This window comes from Pomacea canaliculata, linkage group LG4 (genome assembly GCF_003073045.1).
Source record: "Pomacea canaliculata isolate SZHN2017 linkage group LG4, ASM307304v1, whole genome shotgun sequence".
In the NCBI taxonomy this organism is placed as follows: domain Eukaryota; kingdom Metazoa; phylum Mollusca; class Gastropoda; order Architaenioglossa; family Ampullariidae; genus Pomacea; species Pomacea canaliculata.
This window is the reverse complement of record NC_037593.1, coordinates 16,766,203-16,783,986: the sequence shown is the minus strand read 5'-3', so window position 1 is coordinate 16,783,986 and position 17,784 is coordinate 16,766,203. Positions and strand designations below refer to the sequence as shown.

General features: G+C 41.2%; 2 protein-coding genes across 2 annotated transcripts; both read right to left on the bottom strand.

Annotated features, from left to right (window-relative positions):
* Positions 1-5,160: 5,160 nt before the first annotated feature.
* Positions 5,161-16,358, bottom strand: LOC112562065. Its single transcript, XM_025235057.1, has 11 exons — positions 14,925-16,358; positions 14,020-14,345; positions 13,357-13,634; positions 12,796-12,894; positions 12,285-12,328; positions 11,845-11,967; positions 11,333-11,520; positions 7,712-9,797; positions 6,923-7,071; positions 6,451-6,558; positions 5,161-5,997 (listed from the first exon to the last, which is right to left on the bottom strand). Exons 1-11 carry the CDS (start codon positions 15,160-15,162, stop codon positions 5,200-5,202), a joined length of 4,437 nt encoding a protein of 1,478 aa, XP_025090842.1. The 5' UTR covers positions 15,163-16,358; the 3' UTR covers positions 5,161-5,199.
* On the bottom strand, positions 15,235-17,727 carry LOC112561612 (sialidase-like). The gene is made up of 3 exons (XM_025234192.1): positions 16,944-17,727; positions 15,374-16,339; positions 15,235-15,263 (listed from the first exon to the last, which is right to left on the bottom strand). The coding sequence occupies exons 1-3, from the start codon at positions 17,725-17,727 to the stop codon at positions 15,235-15,237; spliced, it is 1,779 nt and encodes a 592-aa protein (XP_025089977.1).
* Between the last annotated feature and the right edge of the window lie 57 nt (positions 17,728-17,784).

Sequence of the window (17,784 nt, the reverse complement as noted above, 5' to 3'; positions counted from 1 at the left end):
ATGTTTTAATTTCTTTGCAGGTTCCTGTCCTTTTTTCTCTTAACTTCTCTTCCCTACGTCCCAGCCAGACTACTCGATCCGCTCTTCGTCTGATGACCGTGCGGTCCTCTATCCCTGTCACCAGAACAACAAACACATGCGGTCACCAAAATTTTAGTTACTATGCTGCAAACATTAGAACTCTTCCATATCCGCCACCTAACCACAACTGAATCCTTTAAACGTGCACTAATAACACATTTGTTCCACGGACATTCACAGGTCAACACAGTTGTCAATGGTTGTGGTGATAGTCTAGTACGCTTGCTCGTCTTTGCAGATTTATGACACTGTCAATCCTAACCCTTTCTTCTCTGATTCCTCTTTATGTCTTCTATATTTGTCTTTTATTGTCTGCATAGTTGTTTCTCTTTCAGTTCTTCGTATTTTGTCCATGTCTCCTATATTCGTGTTAAGCGCCAAGAGCATACTCCTTCGTGAATGTGATTATATATCATATAAATCACACTTTTATTTTTACAAATGCAGAAAACAGGTTCATGCCTGCCTTCTCTCTGTTCTGACCACTTTAAATAAACCAGTTTATAAACTCTACGACCTAACACTGACACCGCGTGCAGTTGCAACCATGTTTGATGCGTCGATTCCACGTACACCACTAACATAAACTGTCCTGGGGACAAGATGACTAGCAAAAATGAGCATACAAGGGACATGAAAACAACAGACAAAAAAAACCAACTAGAATGCAGTGAAGCAGGTAACTGTTAAAACTAATAATGAAAGCTAAACAGACATCCCATACTGTTGATAAACTGATGGTCACTGCTTGCAGTTCATGCCACCAAGCCTAGTGAGTTCAGATCACTGCTGTTACCACAGGAGGTGTCATTGCAGCTCCATGGCTAGGTATATCCCAGTGTTTTTGTGTCTCATACAAGACAACCCAATGCCACAGAAAGATGTTATGAAAGCAGAAAGCTTAATTCATTGTTTTTTATTTACAAGATCAAGCCTTTGCTACGAACAAAGGTAAATGTTAAATGTACAGCACAGACCTCTTACAAAAGTGAGAATAACTTAGCTTCATGCGCTTTGAGTGAAAAAAAAGCTTTATAAACTAATGAAACAATCCCCCCCCCCCACCATTTATTTTTCTCATGACAACCAGATAAACTAAAATCAGCTGTGCACTGATACATACTTGAATGAAATAAATATCAAACAACCTCCTCAACCATTCTGATCAATCACTCCCACATCTAAAGTATTCAGCTGCACGTTAATTTGAAGATTTCAGGAACAATGAAATTAATAAATTAATAATGGAAATGCAAAGGATGGCTGAAAGGTATATGAAACAAGGGCAGGAAGAAAGTATTAGACAATTAACATTTTAACACAAATCAAACCTAAATGTTTAATATAATGTTTATTTGGGATATTGTATACCAGAAGTTTTTAACAATCATTTCAGACAGGACAGCAGCAACTTGAACATGATGAGACCTCTTAAAAACAAATCACACTAGTAGGAAGGCTTTTAGAAAAATGATTTTTTTCTGCTTTTAATTTCTCCTAAAATAACATTTTATTTTTGCCTTTTTCACACCTTTTGATTAAATTCTGTATTCCATTTTTGGCCATTGCTTAATTATAAAGTTAAGAGCTTATATTACATCAAGCAATGAATTGAATTATTGAAGATGCAATACACACGAAGTAAGAAAAGAGGTGCATCAAGTGAGATTGTCTGAGCGACAACATCACAGCAACCTTAATCCAATATTTTCATATCACAAATAAGGGAAAAGTGTGCAATACTCTGCACATTACATGCACCTCCCTCCCATGAGGGTGTAGCTAAGGATTATGAGCCTCCACAGTTGTCTGCACAGTCCATATTCTTTGTGCAGATCATTCATTCTCTGTACTTGTTTAGTACTCCACATTCTACATTTATTTGCGCAGTCAATATTCTTCACAATCAACATTCTTTCCTTATTTGTACAGTCAATATTCTGCATTTCTCTGCACAGTCTATATTTTGTGCTTGTTGCACATACTGTGTTTTCGTTTGCACAGCCCATGTTCTGTTTGTTTGTATGTCCAGCTCTGTACTTGTTTTGCACAGTTTGTATCCTCTGCTTGTTTGCATGCTCCATAGTTGGTTTTTGTTTGTTCAGTCAATACTCTGTACTGGTTTTGCCGCCCCCATTCTGTGCTTGCTTCCACAGTCCATACTCTACACCCAGTGTTAAGACTCATAGCTATACCTGCTTTGACAAGATCTCTGGTCCATAATTATGGCTCTGAGATGTTGTAATATTGCAGTTTTATTGTTTACTTATTATCTTATTTTTATTTCCCTTAATAGTGTAGACAATAATAAAGTGCCTCAGGAAAAGGATTGACTACTTTTAAAACCAAGATGAGGTGTTATATGCACAAATGAGTGTGTTATTTCTAATCAACATCAGTAATGAAAGCAACAGATTTCTTTGGATTAGAGAGGGCAATATGAGTTCTATGCACATCTCAAACACCATGCACAAATCCATTTAGGCAACTAGCAAAGCTGTGGCAAAATTCCTTCATCATAAAATGCACATTTGAGGAAAATTTTTATTTACCTATATTGAGATCCTTCAATAATGCTTTGTAAACTTCCAGTAACTCCATTTCTTGTTTTCAAAAATGTTACTTTGTCCATGTCTAACAGTCAGAAACAAATTTGCATTAAACAGCTTGCTTATGCTTTTTATTATCTTCAGCACAACTCTATACAGTCATCAGAGCAGTGAATGTATCCATGCTGACTGGCAAAGTGCTGCTTCTGTTTGTATATTTGCACTCAATCCAAGCTTATGGGTCTATGCACTGCTAGTTGAATCAACCGCTCCATCCTCTTCACTATAATGTGAAAAAGGCAAATTATTTACGGCAGAGAAGTGATAAGGGCCAGTACATGTACTCCTTTTGACATAATTCCCCACACCGAAAATCTGTTGAACATGACTTTATTTGTCCATTTTATTCACTGTTTGGAAGGTTTCTGGTTCTTCTCTTTTGCACAAGAATAACACTTACAATTATCACAACCTTAACTGCTGTCACACTCCAAAAACTGCTTTCACAATGCAGGTTCTGTGGATGAGGAAACAGTCTGATACACTACACCCACACGTGGGTGAACAAAAGGCCAAGAAGTTCTGGTCATTAGCTGTAGTTCACGTTTGGACAGGAATGTACAAGTGTGAGGAGATAAACAAGTCTCAAGATGTACTCCCCTTGAGTAATGAAACAGTTGTCCCATCACCCCCACCACCACACCTGCTTTTACACTTGTACATTTAAATGTGTACAGGCAGGTGGGCAGCTGGGAATGATGTGTGAAAAAGAATATCAGAGAATATCAGTCACAGAGTGACTGTATGAAAATTATTTAACCCTACAATGTTGCTGGGCTACAACATGGACCAACGGGGTGTGAACATGTCATCATGGAGTACGCACAGTTGTATGCTCCATCTTGGTTATAGACTGCTAAAATTGTTAAGGAAAGCCCTCAACTGGAAAAATATCCCTCTTGAAAGTGAACCCTGACATTTTAACACATGCTCTCAATGTTAAAATTAGCTGTTCACAGCACATTGCAGGAATCTGCAAAATACTATGCTTTACACAGCTCCTATCAATGTCCTTTTTGGCAACTTGCAGATCCAGCTTTTCACAACACATGCATCATTAGTCCCAATCTTTAGCCTGTCACTAAAAGGAGATAACAGTTGACTGCTTTGTCGCTTTATCACTGGGGTGACAATTTGAAAAGTCTGGCTGGTTTATCATGACAAAGCCAAGACCAACTGGCTGGCATGCCCCTTTGATGTGTAACAGAGATGCCAAACAAATGACTTACTAATCTGTCACTGAGATGTCAGAAGATCAGCTTCTGTTTCAGCCGGCTGCATTTCCACACTGAGAGTCCAGTCATCCCATTCACCACTTTTGCTGCCCAGATTCTGTTCCCCACCTTCTGCCATGGCCCCATCCTCCATGTCATCAGAGGTGTTGTCCTTGCCACTGTCTCCCATCTCCTCTTCGCACACCAACAACTGTGGATCATCAGAATCTCCATCATTCATGAGGATGGCTGAGGCAATGTCCTGTGAGCTGCTGCCATGTAGGTGGTTGGAAAAGTAGCTCTGGACTTCGGAATCCATCTCCTCCTCCTCTTGCAGCCTCATGGCTAGGATGTGCTCTGGCTGATTGTGGTGATGGTGTGATTTGAAATCAGCTGCACCTGGCAGATCATGATGGGAAGATGGCTGGTGACGGTAGTCTGTGTCTGCTGCTTCTTCCAGTTGTGGATGTGCACTTGAACACGGGGTGCGACTAGTGTGCAAGGAATGGTACATGGACCCTAAACTTCTTTCGTACTCCACACCAACACCTGATGGTACAGTCTGATATCTGGGAAATGCATAATCTTGCTGCTGACTACTGCCTGAGAGACTTGATGTTGACACCACCATGGAGTTACTACAGTAGACGCTGACAGTTGGACTGACCACTGGTGCCTGATAAGGTGACAAAGCTTTCTCAGGATAACTTGAGTCCTGGCTTCTAGGAACCAGCTGAACCTCAGTTCCAACTGTACCCTTTGTTGGTACATTTTTAGTTGGCCATTGATCTACCCCATGATTCACAGTCACTTTGTCTGACGCAGCATTAGTCTTCACCACTAGCATGAGAGGCACCGTTGCAAGGTTTTCACTCTGAACCTCAAGGCTCCTGGTTCTATCATCAAATATGTCATCATCAGTATCATTGCTGTCACCATCTACTATGCTGTCCACAGCTGCCAATTCCTGATCTCCAAGCTCAATCTCTTCTTGACGACAGATAGTTGGCCGCCGTTCATGACCTGTGCGCTCTGAACCCTTTCTTTCACATGACTGCTGTCTCCTCTCAGTCAAAGGCTCCCTTATGTTGGATGGGACTGCATTGGGTGAATTAACTCTACTGTTGTTATTCTGCACAATATTTGCTCCCATCCTTTCTGTGGCGCTCAATCTGTGTTCTCTAGGATCCACCTGATTTCTATAGCCTTGCGTTACATCTTGAAGAATCTGAGGAGAGCTAACAGTCAAGGTAGGAAGCTGGAGCTTTTCACGATAAAGATTTGAGGAAGCTGCTTCACTGGCTGAAATAGTTTCTGCTGCGATGAGACCTTGGCTGATCCTGCACACAGACCTTTGTACTGTCTGTAGGCAATGGAGACACAGGCCTGATCATGCTGAAGTTACCCTGAGAAAACTGCAAAGCTGCTTTCAAAATTGAGCCAGAGTCAGTCTTTTCCATGGACACTATCCCTGTTCTTTCTGAGCTTCGCATGAGATCTGAAGAAGCAGAAATTTCTTTTCTCTGTGACAAGTTTCCCATCAGAGATGCACCTGTGACAGCTCCCTCTAAGCTGCGAGCACGCTGGAATACCGAGGGAACCATCAAGGTAGAAGACCTCTCAGCTGACTTTTCACTGTCCAGAGCCCCTTCACCATACAAAGTGTCCTGCCCTTGCAGCTCCGTCAGAGACTTGGATTTGGCCAGGGCCACATAACCACCTGAATTCTGGGACACAGCAAGCCTCTTTACATGGTGGACAGGCAAGGAAGATAGTTCTGCCTCAGGTGACCTCGAGCGCTTGCTCTGTCCTCCACCAGAGCTAAAGGAAGGAGCCGTTGCTGCGGATGAGGGTGCTAAGCTCTGCGTCGAACTGGACCTGGTCATGCTGGGAATTCTGGTGACTGAAGGTGCTCGCAGTAAATGTAATGGCGAGGACGTGCCAAGGGCTGACTGAGTGATGGGTGAGGATGGGCCTGGGTGGTCAAAAGAAGGTCGCATTATTGATGTGTTGGAGTGTGAAGCTGTATGGATGTGAAGGTCATCAGACAGGGCAAATGTGTCCCCACACATGCCACAGATGTAAGGCCGCTCCTGCATGCAGTGGTATAAAAAACTTGAATTAGATTTTTTTAAATCAGCAATTTCAAATGGATTTACAAATTTATGACATTTGATACAAATAAAAGTCAAACTTGCCCCACAGCAGCTGTAAGATTTTAGGGAGCTTACTTTTCAAACCCATCGCAAACCATTCCCAACCATTTTCCACACTTTTTTTTGCTTAATTAAAGATAGTCTAATATTAGGTGCAGCAGCACAAGTGGAGATTTTATCCTAATCTGAATCAGTGTAAAGTATTAGTGAATGAGTGCAAGTAAACACAAGTATGTGCATGCATGAGTATGTGTGAATGCATGGATGCAAATATGCGCACTGTGCAGATGTAGTTTTAAACAGCCTTAGTACACTTCTAACAATAACACACACTCTCTAGTTCTCTCTCTCAATTTCTTTTCTGAAAAGAAAGTTCTGCTAAGAACACACCTGTCTGTGTGTGTGAAGATGAGTACGTAGTGACTGAGCATTTGTGAAGCCTGCATCGCAGTATTCACATACATGTGGCCGAAGCTCAGGATGGCACAGCATGTGCGCCTAGGAAAGAAAGGGAAAAAAGGGAGTAGTTAGTATTTTATCAAGAACAATAAGGCCATGGAAATAAAAACAAAGAACAGACAATTAATGCCCACAGATCATGTCTCATTAGTTTTCCCTTTAAAATCACACAGACTCAAAATTACACCCCTTGAAGACTGATAACTGAACAATGAGCTGACAAACATATTCCTGGATTGAATTTAAGGCAGATAAAGTAAAACATCTTGAAAATTCTGCTGCTTGAGCGGTCAACATATACAGGAGGGAAGCGAGACAGTAATGCTTGGTCTTTGCATTCGGTGAGAACATATAACTGCAACATCTTCAGCTGCAGGCTCCAGGAAGCAGGTCTATTACTAACCTTCATCTCAGCCACTGTTGGAAAGCTGTCTCCACACAAGCCACACACAGCTCCTTTTACATCTGCTGCAAAACTGGGCTCTTCTTCAACCACAACTGACAATGGACTTCTTCTCATGCGGTCACTGATGGTTTCTTTGACTCTGAGGCCTGAAATAAATATTAATATATTTTGGGTTTTTTTAATCTTGGTTTAGACTTTTCATTTGGTCTGAACATCATAATGCAAACAATGATAGTGAAACAAAGCTTTACCATAAAGTTTTAATAAGAAAAAACTGCATTCTTATCATAATATAAACAATAATTTGATGCAGAGTTGGAATTATACAATGCAGGAAAGGATATGAAAGGGGACTTCTATAAATAACAAAACGGAAAAATGCAAAATGATGTCCTCCAAGATTAGTCCATTAAGAACCAGCAAACCAGAAACAAAAAGTATTTCTTTCTTTTTTTTTTCTTTTTTTTTGTGTATGTAAAGAATATAATGTATTCTAGCTCTGATAACATACTGATGAAAATTTAACTTCAGTGTGAAATAAATTCTCATAAATGATGGAAAGACTGTCATTGCTTCTTCAAGATGGAGGCTGCCATATCTGTCAAACTAATGAGCACAATTCTTGCAAACATCTCAAACAAAAAGAAACTAAAAAAAAAAAATAAAAAAAAAAAAAAATCACAAAGAAAGCAAAATGTAGCCTATAAAAGAGACAAGGAATGAATGACAGCAGTTAAAAATTATAATTATAGATTGCGCAGAGCTAAGAAAAACCACATGACTAACCCCGCTCCTCCATTTCTTGTCTGACTTCGGTATCCACAGCCTCAAAGCCACAAGATGTCTCCTCCAACTTGTCAGAGTTGTGTCTCTCTATGAGGGCAGTACTTCTCACAAGCTGTGAAGCAGATGAAGTTTTCAAGGACTTTTGGACACAGATAGTGAATTCTGATTCTGGCATCAAATCTGGTGATTTTTTCCCTGATATTTCAATTCGACTTTCATCGATCACAAGATGGCAGTCCCCATCAGGGTCAGAGTCTACAGAGTTTAATGTCACAAGCTGCAACCTAGGTTTCTTTGCTTTCAGCGCATGGTCATGGCTGCTTTCTCCTGAGTTTGATCTCTTATACTCTGTGAAACCAGGATGAGTGGTTTTAAAGTCAGCTACTGATTGCGAGACTCTCAAGTTCTCCACATTTGTCATATTTCTTCTCACATTGTCCAGCTTTTCAGGAGAGCTTACTGAAGAAGTCACCGAGGCCAAATGAGAAACCAATTCACTTGACTTGGCATATTCCTTCTGTGCAGTGATTGCAAAAGAATGTCTACTCTGCTCCCCAAAAGAAAGGCCATATCCAGTTGGCTGGATAGATGTTTCTTTCAAAGGTGAATTTACCTCTTCATAGTCTTGTCTCAGTTTCTCGTAGGTGCCAACAGGTAGCATTCCAAGCTGTTCCAATGCGTTGACATGCTTCTTTGAGCGTAGGTGGTTGGCAAGCTCACTCCGGTCTTGGAATAACATGGTGCAAAATGTGCATGCAAGCTGAGTCACCATGGTTGGCTCTTTCTTTCGAACTTCTTCTTCCTCTCTGTCTCTGACATCCTCTGATCTCTGGCTGGAAAGCATCGGTGGCTTCAACATGGCAGATGCTAAGTGACTTTCTGCCATTTGGTGCCGCTTCAGCAGTGCTTCCAAATGGAATGTCTTGTGACACACGTTGCACTTCAGCTGCTGCTGGGGTCTATCCTTATCAAAATGGGTGCAGCGGTGACGCATCATTTGCTGGCTTCCTGAAAACATAGCCTGGCAAATGTCACATGAGATGTTAAGGCCAAGTTTCTGAGAAGTACCCAGTGCCTGCTTAGAAACAGAAGCCTCACTGATCGCACAAGCTACCTGCTGAGGGCTAGGGGATTCTCTGGAATTCACTCCTGAAAATAACCTTGCTTTGGTTGGTGAACTCTGAACCCTAGCTCTCTCAGCCAGTGCAACTGATGATACATTTTCTGTCCTGGATGGACTTTGATCTGCTCGGGTGGTGGATTCTTTGGATGAAATGGAGGTCTTCTCCCGTAACTCATTTGTGTCATTTTGGTCAGAAAACCAGCTCGACCTCTTCAGCAAGGGAGAGAAAGATGACGGGGCAGCATGGGGAGAAAGTCTGTGCTCTGATGACAAAGACGACGCAGCTAGCACCACTGGAGTGGTGGCTGCACTTTCTTGTTGCTGGCTATTCTGGCGCTGGAAAAGTTCCTGGAATGGATTGTTGAACTGGAATGGCTGGCCAGACATTGGCGTGGACAGCATGCTTGGCACATTTCCAATGCTCTCGCTGCTGCTGCTATTTCCACTACCAGCATTGTCCCTGGAGGACCCAGCAGCAGTGACTGTGTTAGTCTTAAGAATGAGCTGCCCCACTATGGGCCCTTGGCTTGTTGGAGTGTAGCCAGGGAATTTATGGGCAGACATATAGGCAGGCAAGAACTTCATCAGCGATGGGCTTGGAGGATTGGCCAAGAGAGGCCTAGTGTTCAAACCCAATGCCAATGCTGTAGCTGGTGCTCGTGCTGTTGTCGATGCAGCACTGGGTGACGTAACATCAACAGCTCCAGGAGAGGGTGGTTTTAGAAGAGATAAGTGCCGCGGTCGTGAGGCCAGATTGTTTGATGGTGAAGAGCTACCAGGTGTTAGTGCTGATGCATACAAGCCCGACGGTACAGCAGCAACTGGTTGTGAAGGAGCTGAAAATCCTGTCTCACTAAACACAGAGGTCACAGTAGGGGAGGTTGCTGTTGTTGAAGCAGTTGTTGTCAGCCATGGTGGAGAGGGAGATTTTGGCTCAGGCTCATCATCAGACACAGAGTTAATCTGAAAAAAATTTGCGAACTATGGTTATGATCTCATGCAGTCCCTGGCATTCCTTAAAGTGGTTCCTGAAAACCGCAGGAAAATTTTTTTCATTAAGCTGTAAAATACTGTTTTTAGTGCATCTGCTGGATAGTTTGGCTATTTATAACAATTGTAGGTATGTTGTGCTGCAGTTTTCTTAGAAAATGATACTTTTCTGTCTCAGACACAATAATATTCTATTTCTTTTGGTCTCACTTCTTCCCCCACAAACCCTTTAAATACATCTACCAGGTAGTCCAAATCTTTGCAAGACTAAGGTGTGACTTTAAGTTTTGCCTGTTTTAAAGTATGACTAAACTCAAAATCTAACCATAAAAGTAAATTTCAATCATGCATCAAGAATGCCATGAAATAACAATGTCAGATTTACAAAATAATGACAAAATAATCAGCATTAAAAAATATATATGCATAATGGAAATTAGATAACTCCATCAGGGGTAGCAGCCAGAAATGTATATTGCTGATCTCCCCTATCCCAATTCAGAAAGTGTGTGTGACATCATAGTCACTAGCTGAAGGGTAAGTGGTATTTTTCATGAGCCATGTTTTTGATAAGTGCACAAAAATGGGCAAAATTGGTTCCTATTGCTAAGGTATGAAGTGTGTCTGACTCTTTGTTGATACCCTGCTTTCAATATCAGGCACTTCTGCTGTTTTTGGCATGTTTTTCTACCACAATAATAAATGTTCAATCAATGCTGTGCCTATCCACTCTCCATGTGACTCTTTATATATATATACACTGACTTTTAAAAAATCACTTTAGTTACATTTTAGTAAGTCAGTCATGGCTTGTCAACCTATGCCTAAAACAAATGAAACTGTTTGATAACAAAAGGCTCTCTGCACTTTCATGTGTCTTATTGTTTTTTATTTTATCCATGTCACATTTGTTTACCATTCCCTTCTTTGCTGAATAGTACTGATTAAAATCATTTCAATATTTTTATAGTTTTTGATAAAGTGTATGTGTCTTGATGTGTCTGAAGATGTTAAAACTGTTAAAAAAAACTGTTTTTATTTAATTTGCAACATATTTTGAAGATCACATCTTTCTTATCATACCAATATATAAAACATGGATATATGTTGTGTTAAAACAAAGTTATGAATTTTTCCATAAATTTAATCTTCTATCAGATTTTTTGACAATAGTTGCCAACTTCAGAATAAAATCTATTAAGCCCATCAATTAAAAATATAATCTTTAAGTTGTAAGGGTTTTGAAATGTCATGGGTTTTGTTTAATTCACATCACATGTAAAAAAATTAAAAATGAGCTTTTTCAAAAATTCATACTTTCTGTTCTAACTGGCCAACTTGGGCTGAAAGGTTTTCAGGTCCTATCTATGTAATGAAATTCTGTCTGCCAACGTCTCACAGGAAAAATCTACAAACATCGCAACCTTCCATTCCCAGCTGGTGTTTGCATCTTAAAAGGCTTTACTTAACATCAAGGCCCAAAGAGCAGTGATCGCAGAATTACTAACCCTTATGACAGGAGTTGTCATCTCTTTGCCTGGCTGACCCTCCTGCGAGATGATCAACCCAACGCTGTCCCCCTCTAGCTCTTTGATGCAGACAACGATGGGAGAGTTGTCCATTCCTAATTTCAGTCCAGAAAGAGGTTTTGTCCTTGACATAAGTGCACCAATAAGAGAGTCCAGACGTGACAGAGCTGCAATGAAAATGAAAAGATTATTGTGCGCTGTCAATCTGGCCTGTAGAAATTTGTTTCACATTTGTCATGCATGATTTTCTGTCTTGCTGTATACATTGTTATTCTACTCTTAATTTCAAAAAGACAAAGTTGACAAAAACTGCTTTTCTCTATAAAATATGTAGCAAATGCTGTTAGCATATGCGTTTAGCTTTCAGTGTGCTCAGTGTAATTATTTTTCATTTTTTGTTGATATTTTTCCAGTATGAGCTACACTTGATCTGGAATTAATTGCTCCAGAAATCTATCAACATCCAAAAGTAATTAAAATAAAGAACCCACCATTCTCTGTCTCCAAGGACCTAGTAGCTGTCTCACCAATCCCCTGTGCTTCTACTTTGCGTGACAAGTCTAGCAAACTGCGCGCAATCTCTGTGTCCAAGTTGTAAGTACTATTGGCCAGATCTGTTACAAGAAATGACAAAGTAACGTAACTGCCAAGCTCTACGATTACTCATCACAACTACTGTATGTAATCTGATGTGATTTATCTGTAAAAAAAAAACCTATTGAAATTAGATTTTTATATTGTTTTGTTTTGTTTTGTTTTTTTTATGTAGGTGAAGCGGTGAAATTCTCCTCTTACTATCCTGTAAGAATTTTTTACAGTTCAGATATGGGGTTGTGTCTCCATCAAAAAATCTCAGAATATGTAAAACATAAGAAACATGAGACCCTATCAAAACTATATTTTTCATGCACTAGTTTCGGTATCTGCTTACTCTTATCTGCAGTCGATGATGAGATAGTGGCTGTCTCTTTGGACCTGCACAAAGCATAAATTAAAATTCCTAAATAAATCCAAGTATGTCACAAAGTGTCCAGCAGTAAAGGTTTTTATTTATGAAGTTAAAGCTGATGATCTTGTAAGCTCATTCTGCATTCTATGATGTGTAAAACATCCCTTAAAAACTTGATTAAATCAAAGAATGGAGATGAAAAATACAATCTTCAGCTTGTACTTAATTAAAATCATTAAAAATGTTACTTTTTCCTAATCTAATGAATTCTCACGATCTTTATAGGACTCCCAGTTTTCTAGTATTTATGTTCCCACTTCTGAGTATTTTGTACAGGAATTTATTTCACCTTTCCATAGACAAAAGTCTTTAACAGATTTATAAATCATCCACTGACCCAACTAAAAAGTTAAATACAAATAAAAAGACACATTCTGTCCACCCCTGGATGTAATGCTCCACATATGGAACAATGATGCTTGTGTTGTTATACCTTTCTTTATCCAGAATCTGCAGTGAGGCTGATAAACTGACATTGGCAGAGGTTACTGGTAGTATAGCTGACAGGCTACCATCCTGTTCTGATAATTCACTGCAACAGAAAAAAATGGAGATTAGCCAGTTTCTGGGGCCAGCAATTGGCAATTTTCTATCCATATCTCCCTCTCTTCTTTTTTCATGTCATCTTCCTGTTTCTTTCCCACAATCCATCGGGCGGCCTAGTGGCACAATGGTAGGTGCCTGTCACCAATACAGTGAGGATTGGCTCTCTGGGATTCAGTTCGCATCTTGGGCAAGCTGTTCTTTCTCTGCAGATGGCATCTGTTTACAGGGCTGACTGCCTTGAAGCAATATAGCCTTAATTGCTGGCTCTGCATAAAACACCAGCTCTCCCCCACACCTGCACAATCTCTCTCTAATACTCTCTTGAGGTGACAATGCGCAAATTAGCTCCAAGAAACTCAGCTTCTCTTAGTGCTTGTTTGTACCCAGCATAACTAGGCAGAGACCAGAGTGCATGTATTCACTACTGTGTTCTGAACTATCCCCTCACCTGTCCATACTTCTTCCTCTATCCCCTTCTTCTCCTTCCAGTGAACGCTGGCCTCCTTCTTCATCATCATTGTCATCTTCTTCCATGTCATCCTCATCATCATTATCATCATCATCTCCATCACCATCTACTGCAGCATCCATAGAACTGTTCTCAATGATACGGGCATCCTTAGCAATGGCACACTGCTTGGCAAGGGCTTCTTCATCAATCTGACTTTCCTCTACAGTGAGTGGAATAGGGTAAATGCCCAGCTCTAGGCATCGCTTTTGGTGAGCCTGTGTAACAAAAAAACATGTTTTAGATTCTCAGATAATGTTCAGTAAAAATCAGATAGTGTACAGTACAAATTTGATTCCTTATTTCTTTACTGCAAATGGGGAAAAAATATTACAATCATTTTAATCATGCTCTAATCTGTACAAGGGAAATCAGCTCCAAATTTGTGTAAAACCTGCCAAAGTGTTGATTCCAATTTGTTTGCAAGTTAGACTTTATTTGGCCTTCACTTTATTTCTTTCTTTAATTTTTTGACAAGGTTTGAGGGGAAGGTGCTGTTATATATCTGGAGATATTCCTTATATAAAGTCACACCTTTCTACCTTGGCAAGCAAAGAAAACAAAACAAACTCTAATTGACATGACCTTCTTAGCATGTCTTACCTTTGACTTCATATGCTTGGTAAGGTTTCCCTTGGTCTTGAAAGAAAACTTGCAATGGCGACAATGATAAGGCCGAAAGTCGGTATGTGTGCGAAGGTGCTTCTTCAACATACTAGGCTTTTTGCATCGAATGCCGCACGTCTTGCACACATATTTGCCCCGGCCACGCCCACGAATATATTCATAAATGTCTTCACTTTTGTATCCACCCTGGAATGCTGCAACTGCTTGCTTTTTAAGACCCTCAGGAGACTCGTCTTTTGAATGAGCACCTGGTGCTGATGTCAGTTTGGCTTCAGATGACATAGACTGACTTCTCGTTGATTCTGCACCCACAAATTATGTCACTGTCAGCGTTTTACCTCAAATCAACAAGTACAGCAGAAAATAGAGAGTGCAGAGTGAGAAGTTGATGTATGTATGTTTTCATTCTTATGGTTCTTCACAAAAAAAAATTAGAAAATATAAGAACTAGATGTACCTGGAAATGAAACAGTCTTCAAATGATGGAAAATGTAGTTTCTGAGAAATATACCAATGTGGCTTACAAATATGACTGTCAAACTTTCCTAACTACTTTTCAGTGTTTCACAATGTTTGCCTTCAGTTTGTGATGGTGTTTTCCTGATGGTTTACCAGAGAATATGCACATTTTGAAGTTGCTCCAAACACATGCAACCATGGTTGTGTGAACACATGCATGCAATGTGCGTCCATGTGTGTAAGAGCACATTCACACACATGCACAAACATGCCCACACATTATGCACACACATTATACAGACCACTGTTTGGAGTACCCTAACCCTAACCCTTCCTTCTGACCATAATCATTAGCCAATAAAACTCACTGTACCTCATTTTACAAAAGCATGCAGTCCAATGTGCTACATCTTGCTTCTCACCTGAGCATGAAGACACAATCTCCACATCCTGGGAAGATGCTGCACCTTCTGAGGAATCAGAGGACAAAACTGAGGTTGGCTGCATGGACACCGATGGTGTCATGGCTACTTCCTGCTTGCAACTATTTCCATGGTGGTACCGCCAGTAGGAGCTATGAGTGACACTGTTCTGCAGCATTGCACATGTAGAATAAGTTGGATTGGAGGTGTAGCGAGAACAGTAGAGAGAGAGAAGCATGCGGATGTGAGACCAACAGGGTTGGGGTTGTGCTTTGAAAGGCGCCAGTTGGAGTACATGGACACACGCCTGTTACTCCCTCGGACTTGTACATACATAGGCTGAGCACGTTTGACACAGCAGAAAGTGACGCAGGTTGACGTGTGGAGTGTTGGGACAGAATGGCCTTGCAGGTGATACGGAATGGCTGTGGCTGACACAGCTTGTCTACCTGGTGATGTGGTTAGATTTTTCTCATTCCCTTCCTGCACCTCTTTAAGCGACATCTGTCTGGACAATGTGGATATGTCCCGCTGATCCTTGCCTTTTCCAAAAACCTCTAAGTTTTCATCTACTCCCTCACTTTCAACATCCTGCTTGTCTGTTCCACTAAATGTATCATTGAAGGATGCAGCTACAGTTTGTGAGATGGAAGGGGATGGATGATCTTTCTGCTCATGGTTTGGCAATAAAGTCCCTTCACTTGGAATGGATGAAAATGGAGGCAAGAAGCTAGAGTTCAAGAGACAAGAGAGTGGAATAGCAGGTAAAGTGATCTTTGAGCCAGCGATAACCACCGTTCCTAGCTGCATGGCTTCATTGTTGATGCCCTCTGCCCATCTGCGACTTTGGGCCAACATATTCACACTGATGATAGGCTTGTAAGCTATGCTCTGAATCTGGGAGTTGACAAAGACTGGCTGTGCGAGAACAACTGGCACAGACATTGATGTGGCTCCTGGCTGAACTGAGGCTGGCACAACCAATGTATCACTGCTTTCTGCTGTTGATGGCATATTGGGCTCTGCCTGGTGTGCTTCTGCTATGGGCATAACATCTTCCAGGTTGCCAAAGCCAGCAGAAGAAATGGCCTTGCAAGAATCGTCGCCAGCTGATGAATCCTCCTCATCATCCTTGGGCACGCCTGCAGCTCCAGAACTTCTGTTTACAGCTGCGAGGAGTTCAAGCTTAGGGATATTGGCGATGATGGCTGAGTCCTTTGTCACAGGTTCTGAGAGAGTTCTGAAGAAAGAAGGGTTTCCATGAAAACTGCCACTAGACTTTTCAGTGCTGCTTGTTGAAGCAGCTTTGCTCAGTTTTAGGCCCCCAAGGGAGGCATGAATGCTAGGAGGAATCGACCGTGTTTGCTGGTTTGTTTGTGGAGATTCCCTGCTTGGTGTTGCAGAGGAGGGGTGCCCTGAAACATGCCAAACAAAAGAAAGTGTATAATTCATTAAACTAAAGAATGGTGTTGATATATTCAGTATATAACCCTTACTAAACAGGTTTATGACAATGAAAAGGCCTTCTTTCTGTATTCCTTCATGTTTCTGGAAATGTTCACTGTGCATGTGTGTATGTTTGTCTTATTGTGATGCCCTCCTGTGTCATATGGCACCTACTGTCCCTTTGTATCTTGTAAAGCACACTGAACTTGACTTTGTGTTGTGGAAAGGTGCTACATAAATCCTCTTACAATAATTATAAACCTGTATTGTTTCGCCTGCACCCTCTAGAATATTGTCTTGTTATGAATGGCATCAATTCATGTTTTAAAGAGTGCTTTTGCAACAATTATTCAAAATTGTTAATAAAACCAATTAACCATTTGTTTCTTAACATTTAGGCATTACCTTTTCTGGCAGCACCAAATTAGATAAAGCTGAGTAATGGTGACATTCTAAAGGCATTTGCACTGCCTTACAGAATGTACTCAATTCAAGACCAAATCCACATTTTCTCACTTTGCAAACTGGAGTAACTATGCATAGAAAATATTCCATACAGAAGGTGATACATACCATGCACTCCTGCCACACTGCTGGTTAGTAGCGTGAAAGGTGAAGAAATGGCTTTGTTTAACGATGCCAACAAAATGGACTGTGATGTAGAGGGTGTTGTAGGTGTTGCAGCAGCTGTAGAATTTGGGCCAAGTGTGGCAGGCGAGGCTGGTTTCTCTGCCTCAAGGGACATCATGCGTTGCTCGCTGATGGAACGTTTCATCAGAAGTTTGCCTTTCAGCTTCAGCTTCCACAATGCTTGAGGGTCAGAGGTTGGGGTACCAGGGGTGCCTGGGGTGCCAGGAGTCCCAGGTGTGCCTGGTGTCACAACAGTGCTGCCTTGTGGTGTTGACACAAGGCTTGGAATGCCCAATGGAAACCCTGTTGTAGACGACAGCATCTCTGGCTGGGAGGCAAATATCTGTGGGATGGATGTCGAAGGTGGGGTGATGACTACCCCAGAGGTGACAACTTCATCCCGTCCTGCTCCTGTCACTCCCGAAATACCAATGGCTTGCACTGCTTCTGCTGCATGAATCGAGATCATTGGCTGACCAATCAAAGAGGGGCCAGCAACAGGAGTTGTAGGTTGGGCAATGGTCAGAAGTGGAGTGAAAAACTGAGATCGTGGCAGGATTAGTTTGGGGGCAATTTTCACCTTTGAACTCTGACTCTGAGCTTGGCATGCTGGGGTGCTTACAGATGGCGACAGCAAGGTTGAAACTGTGACTGATGGTGGCATTTTCTGAAGAACAGGTGAGATACTGGTTACACGTAAGCTTGATAGTGCTTTACTCGCAGCCATTTTGACATTAGCTTTTGCCAGAATGACATTAAGGTCTCTTGGTTTATTTTTTGATCC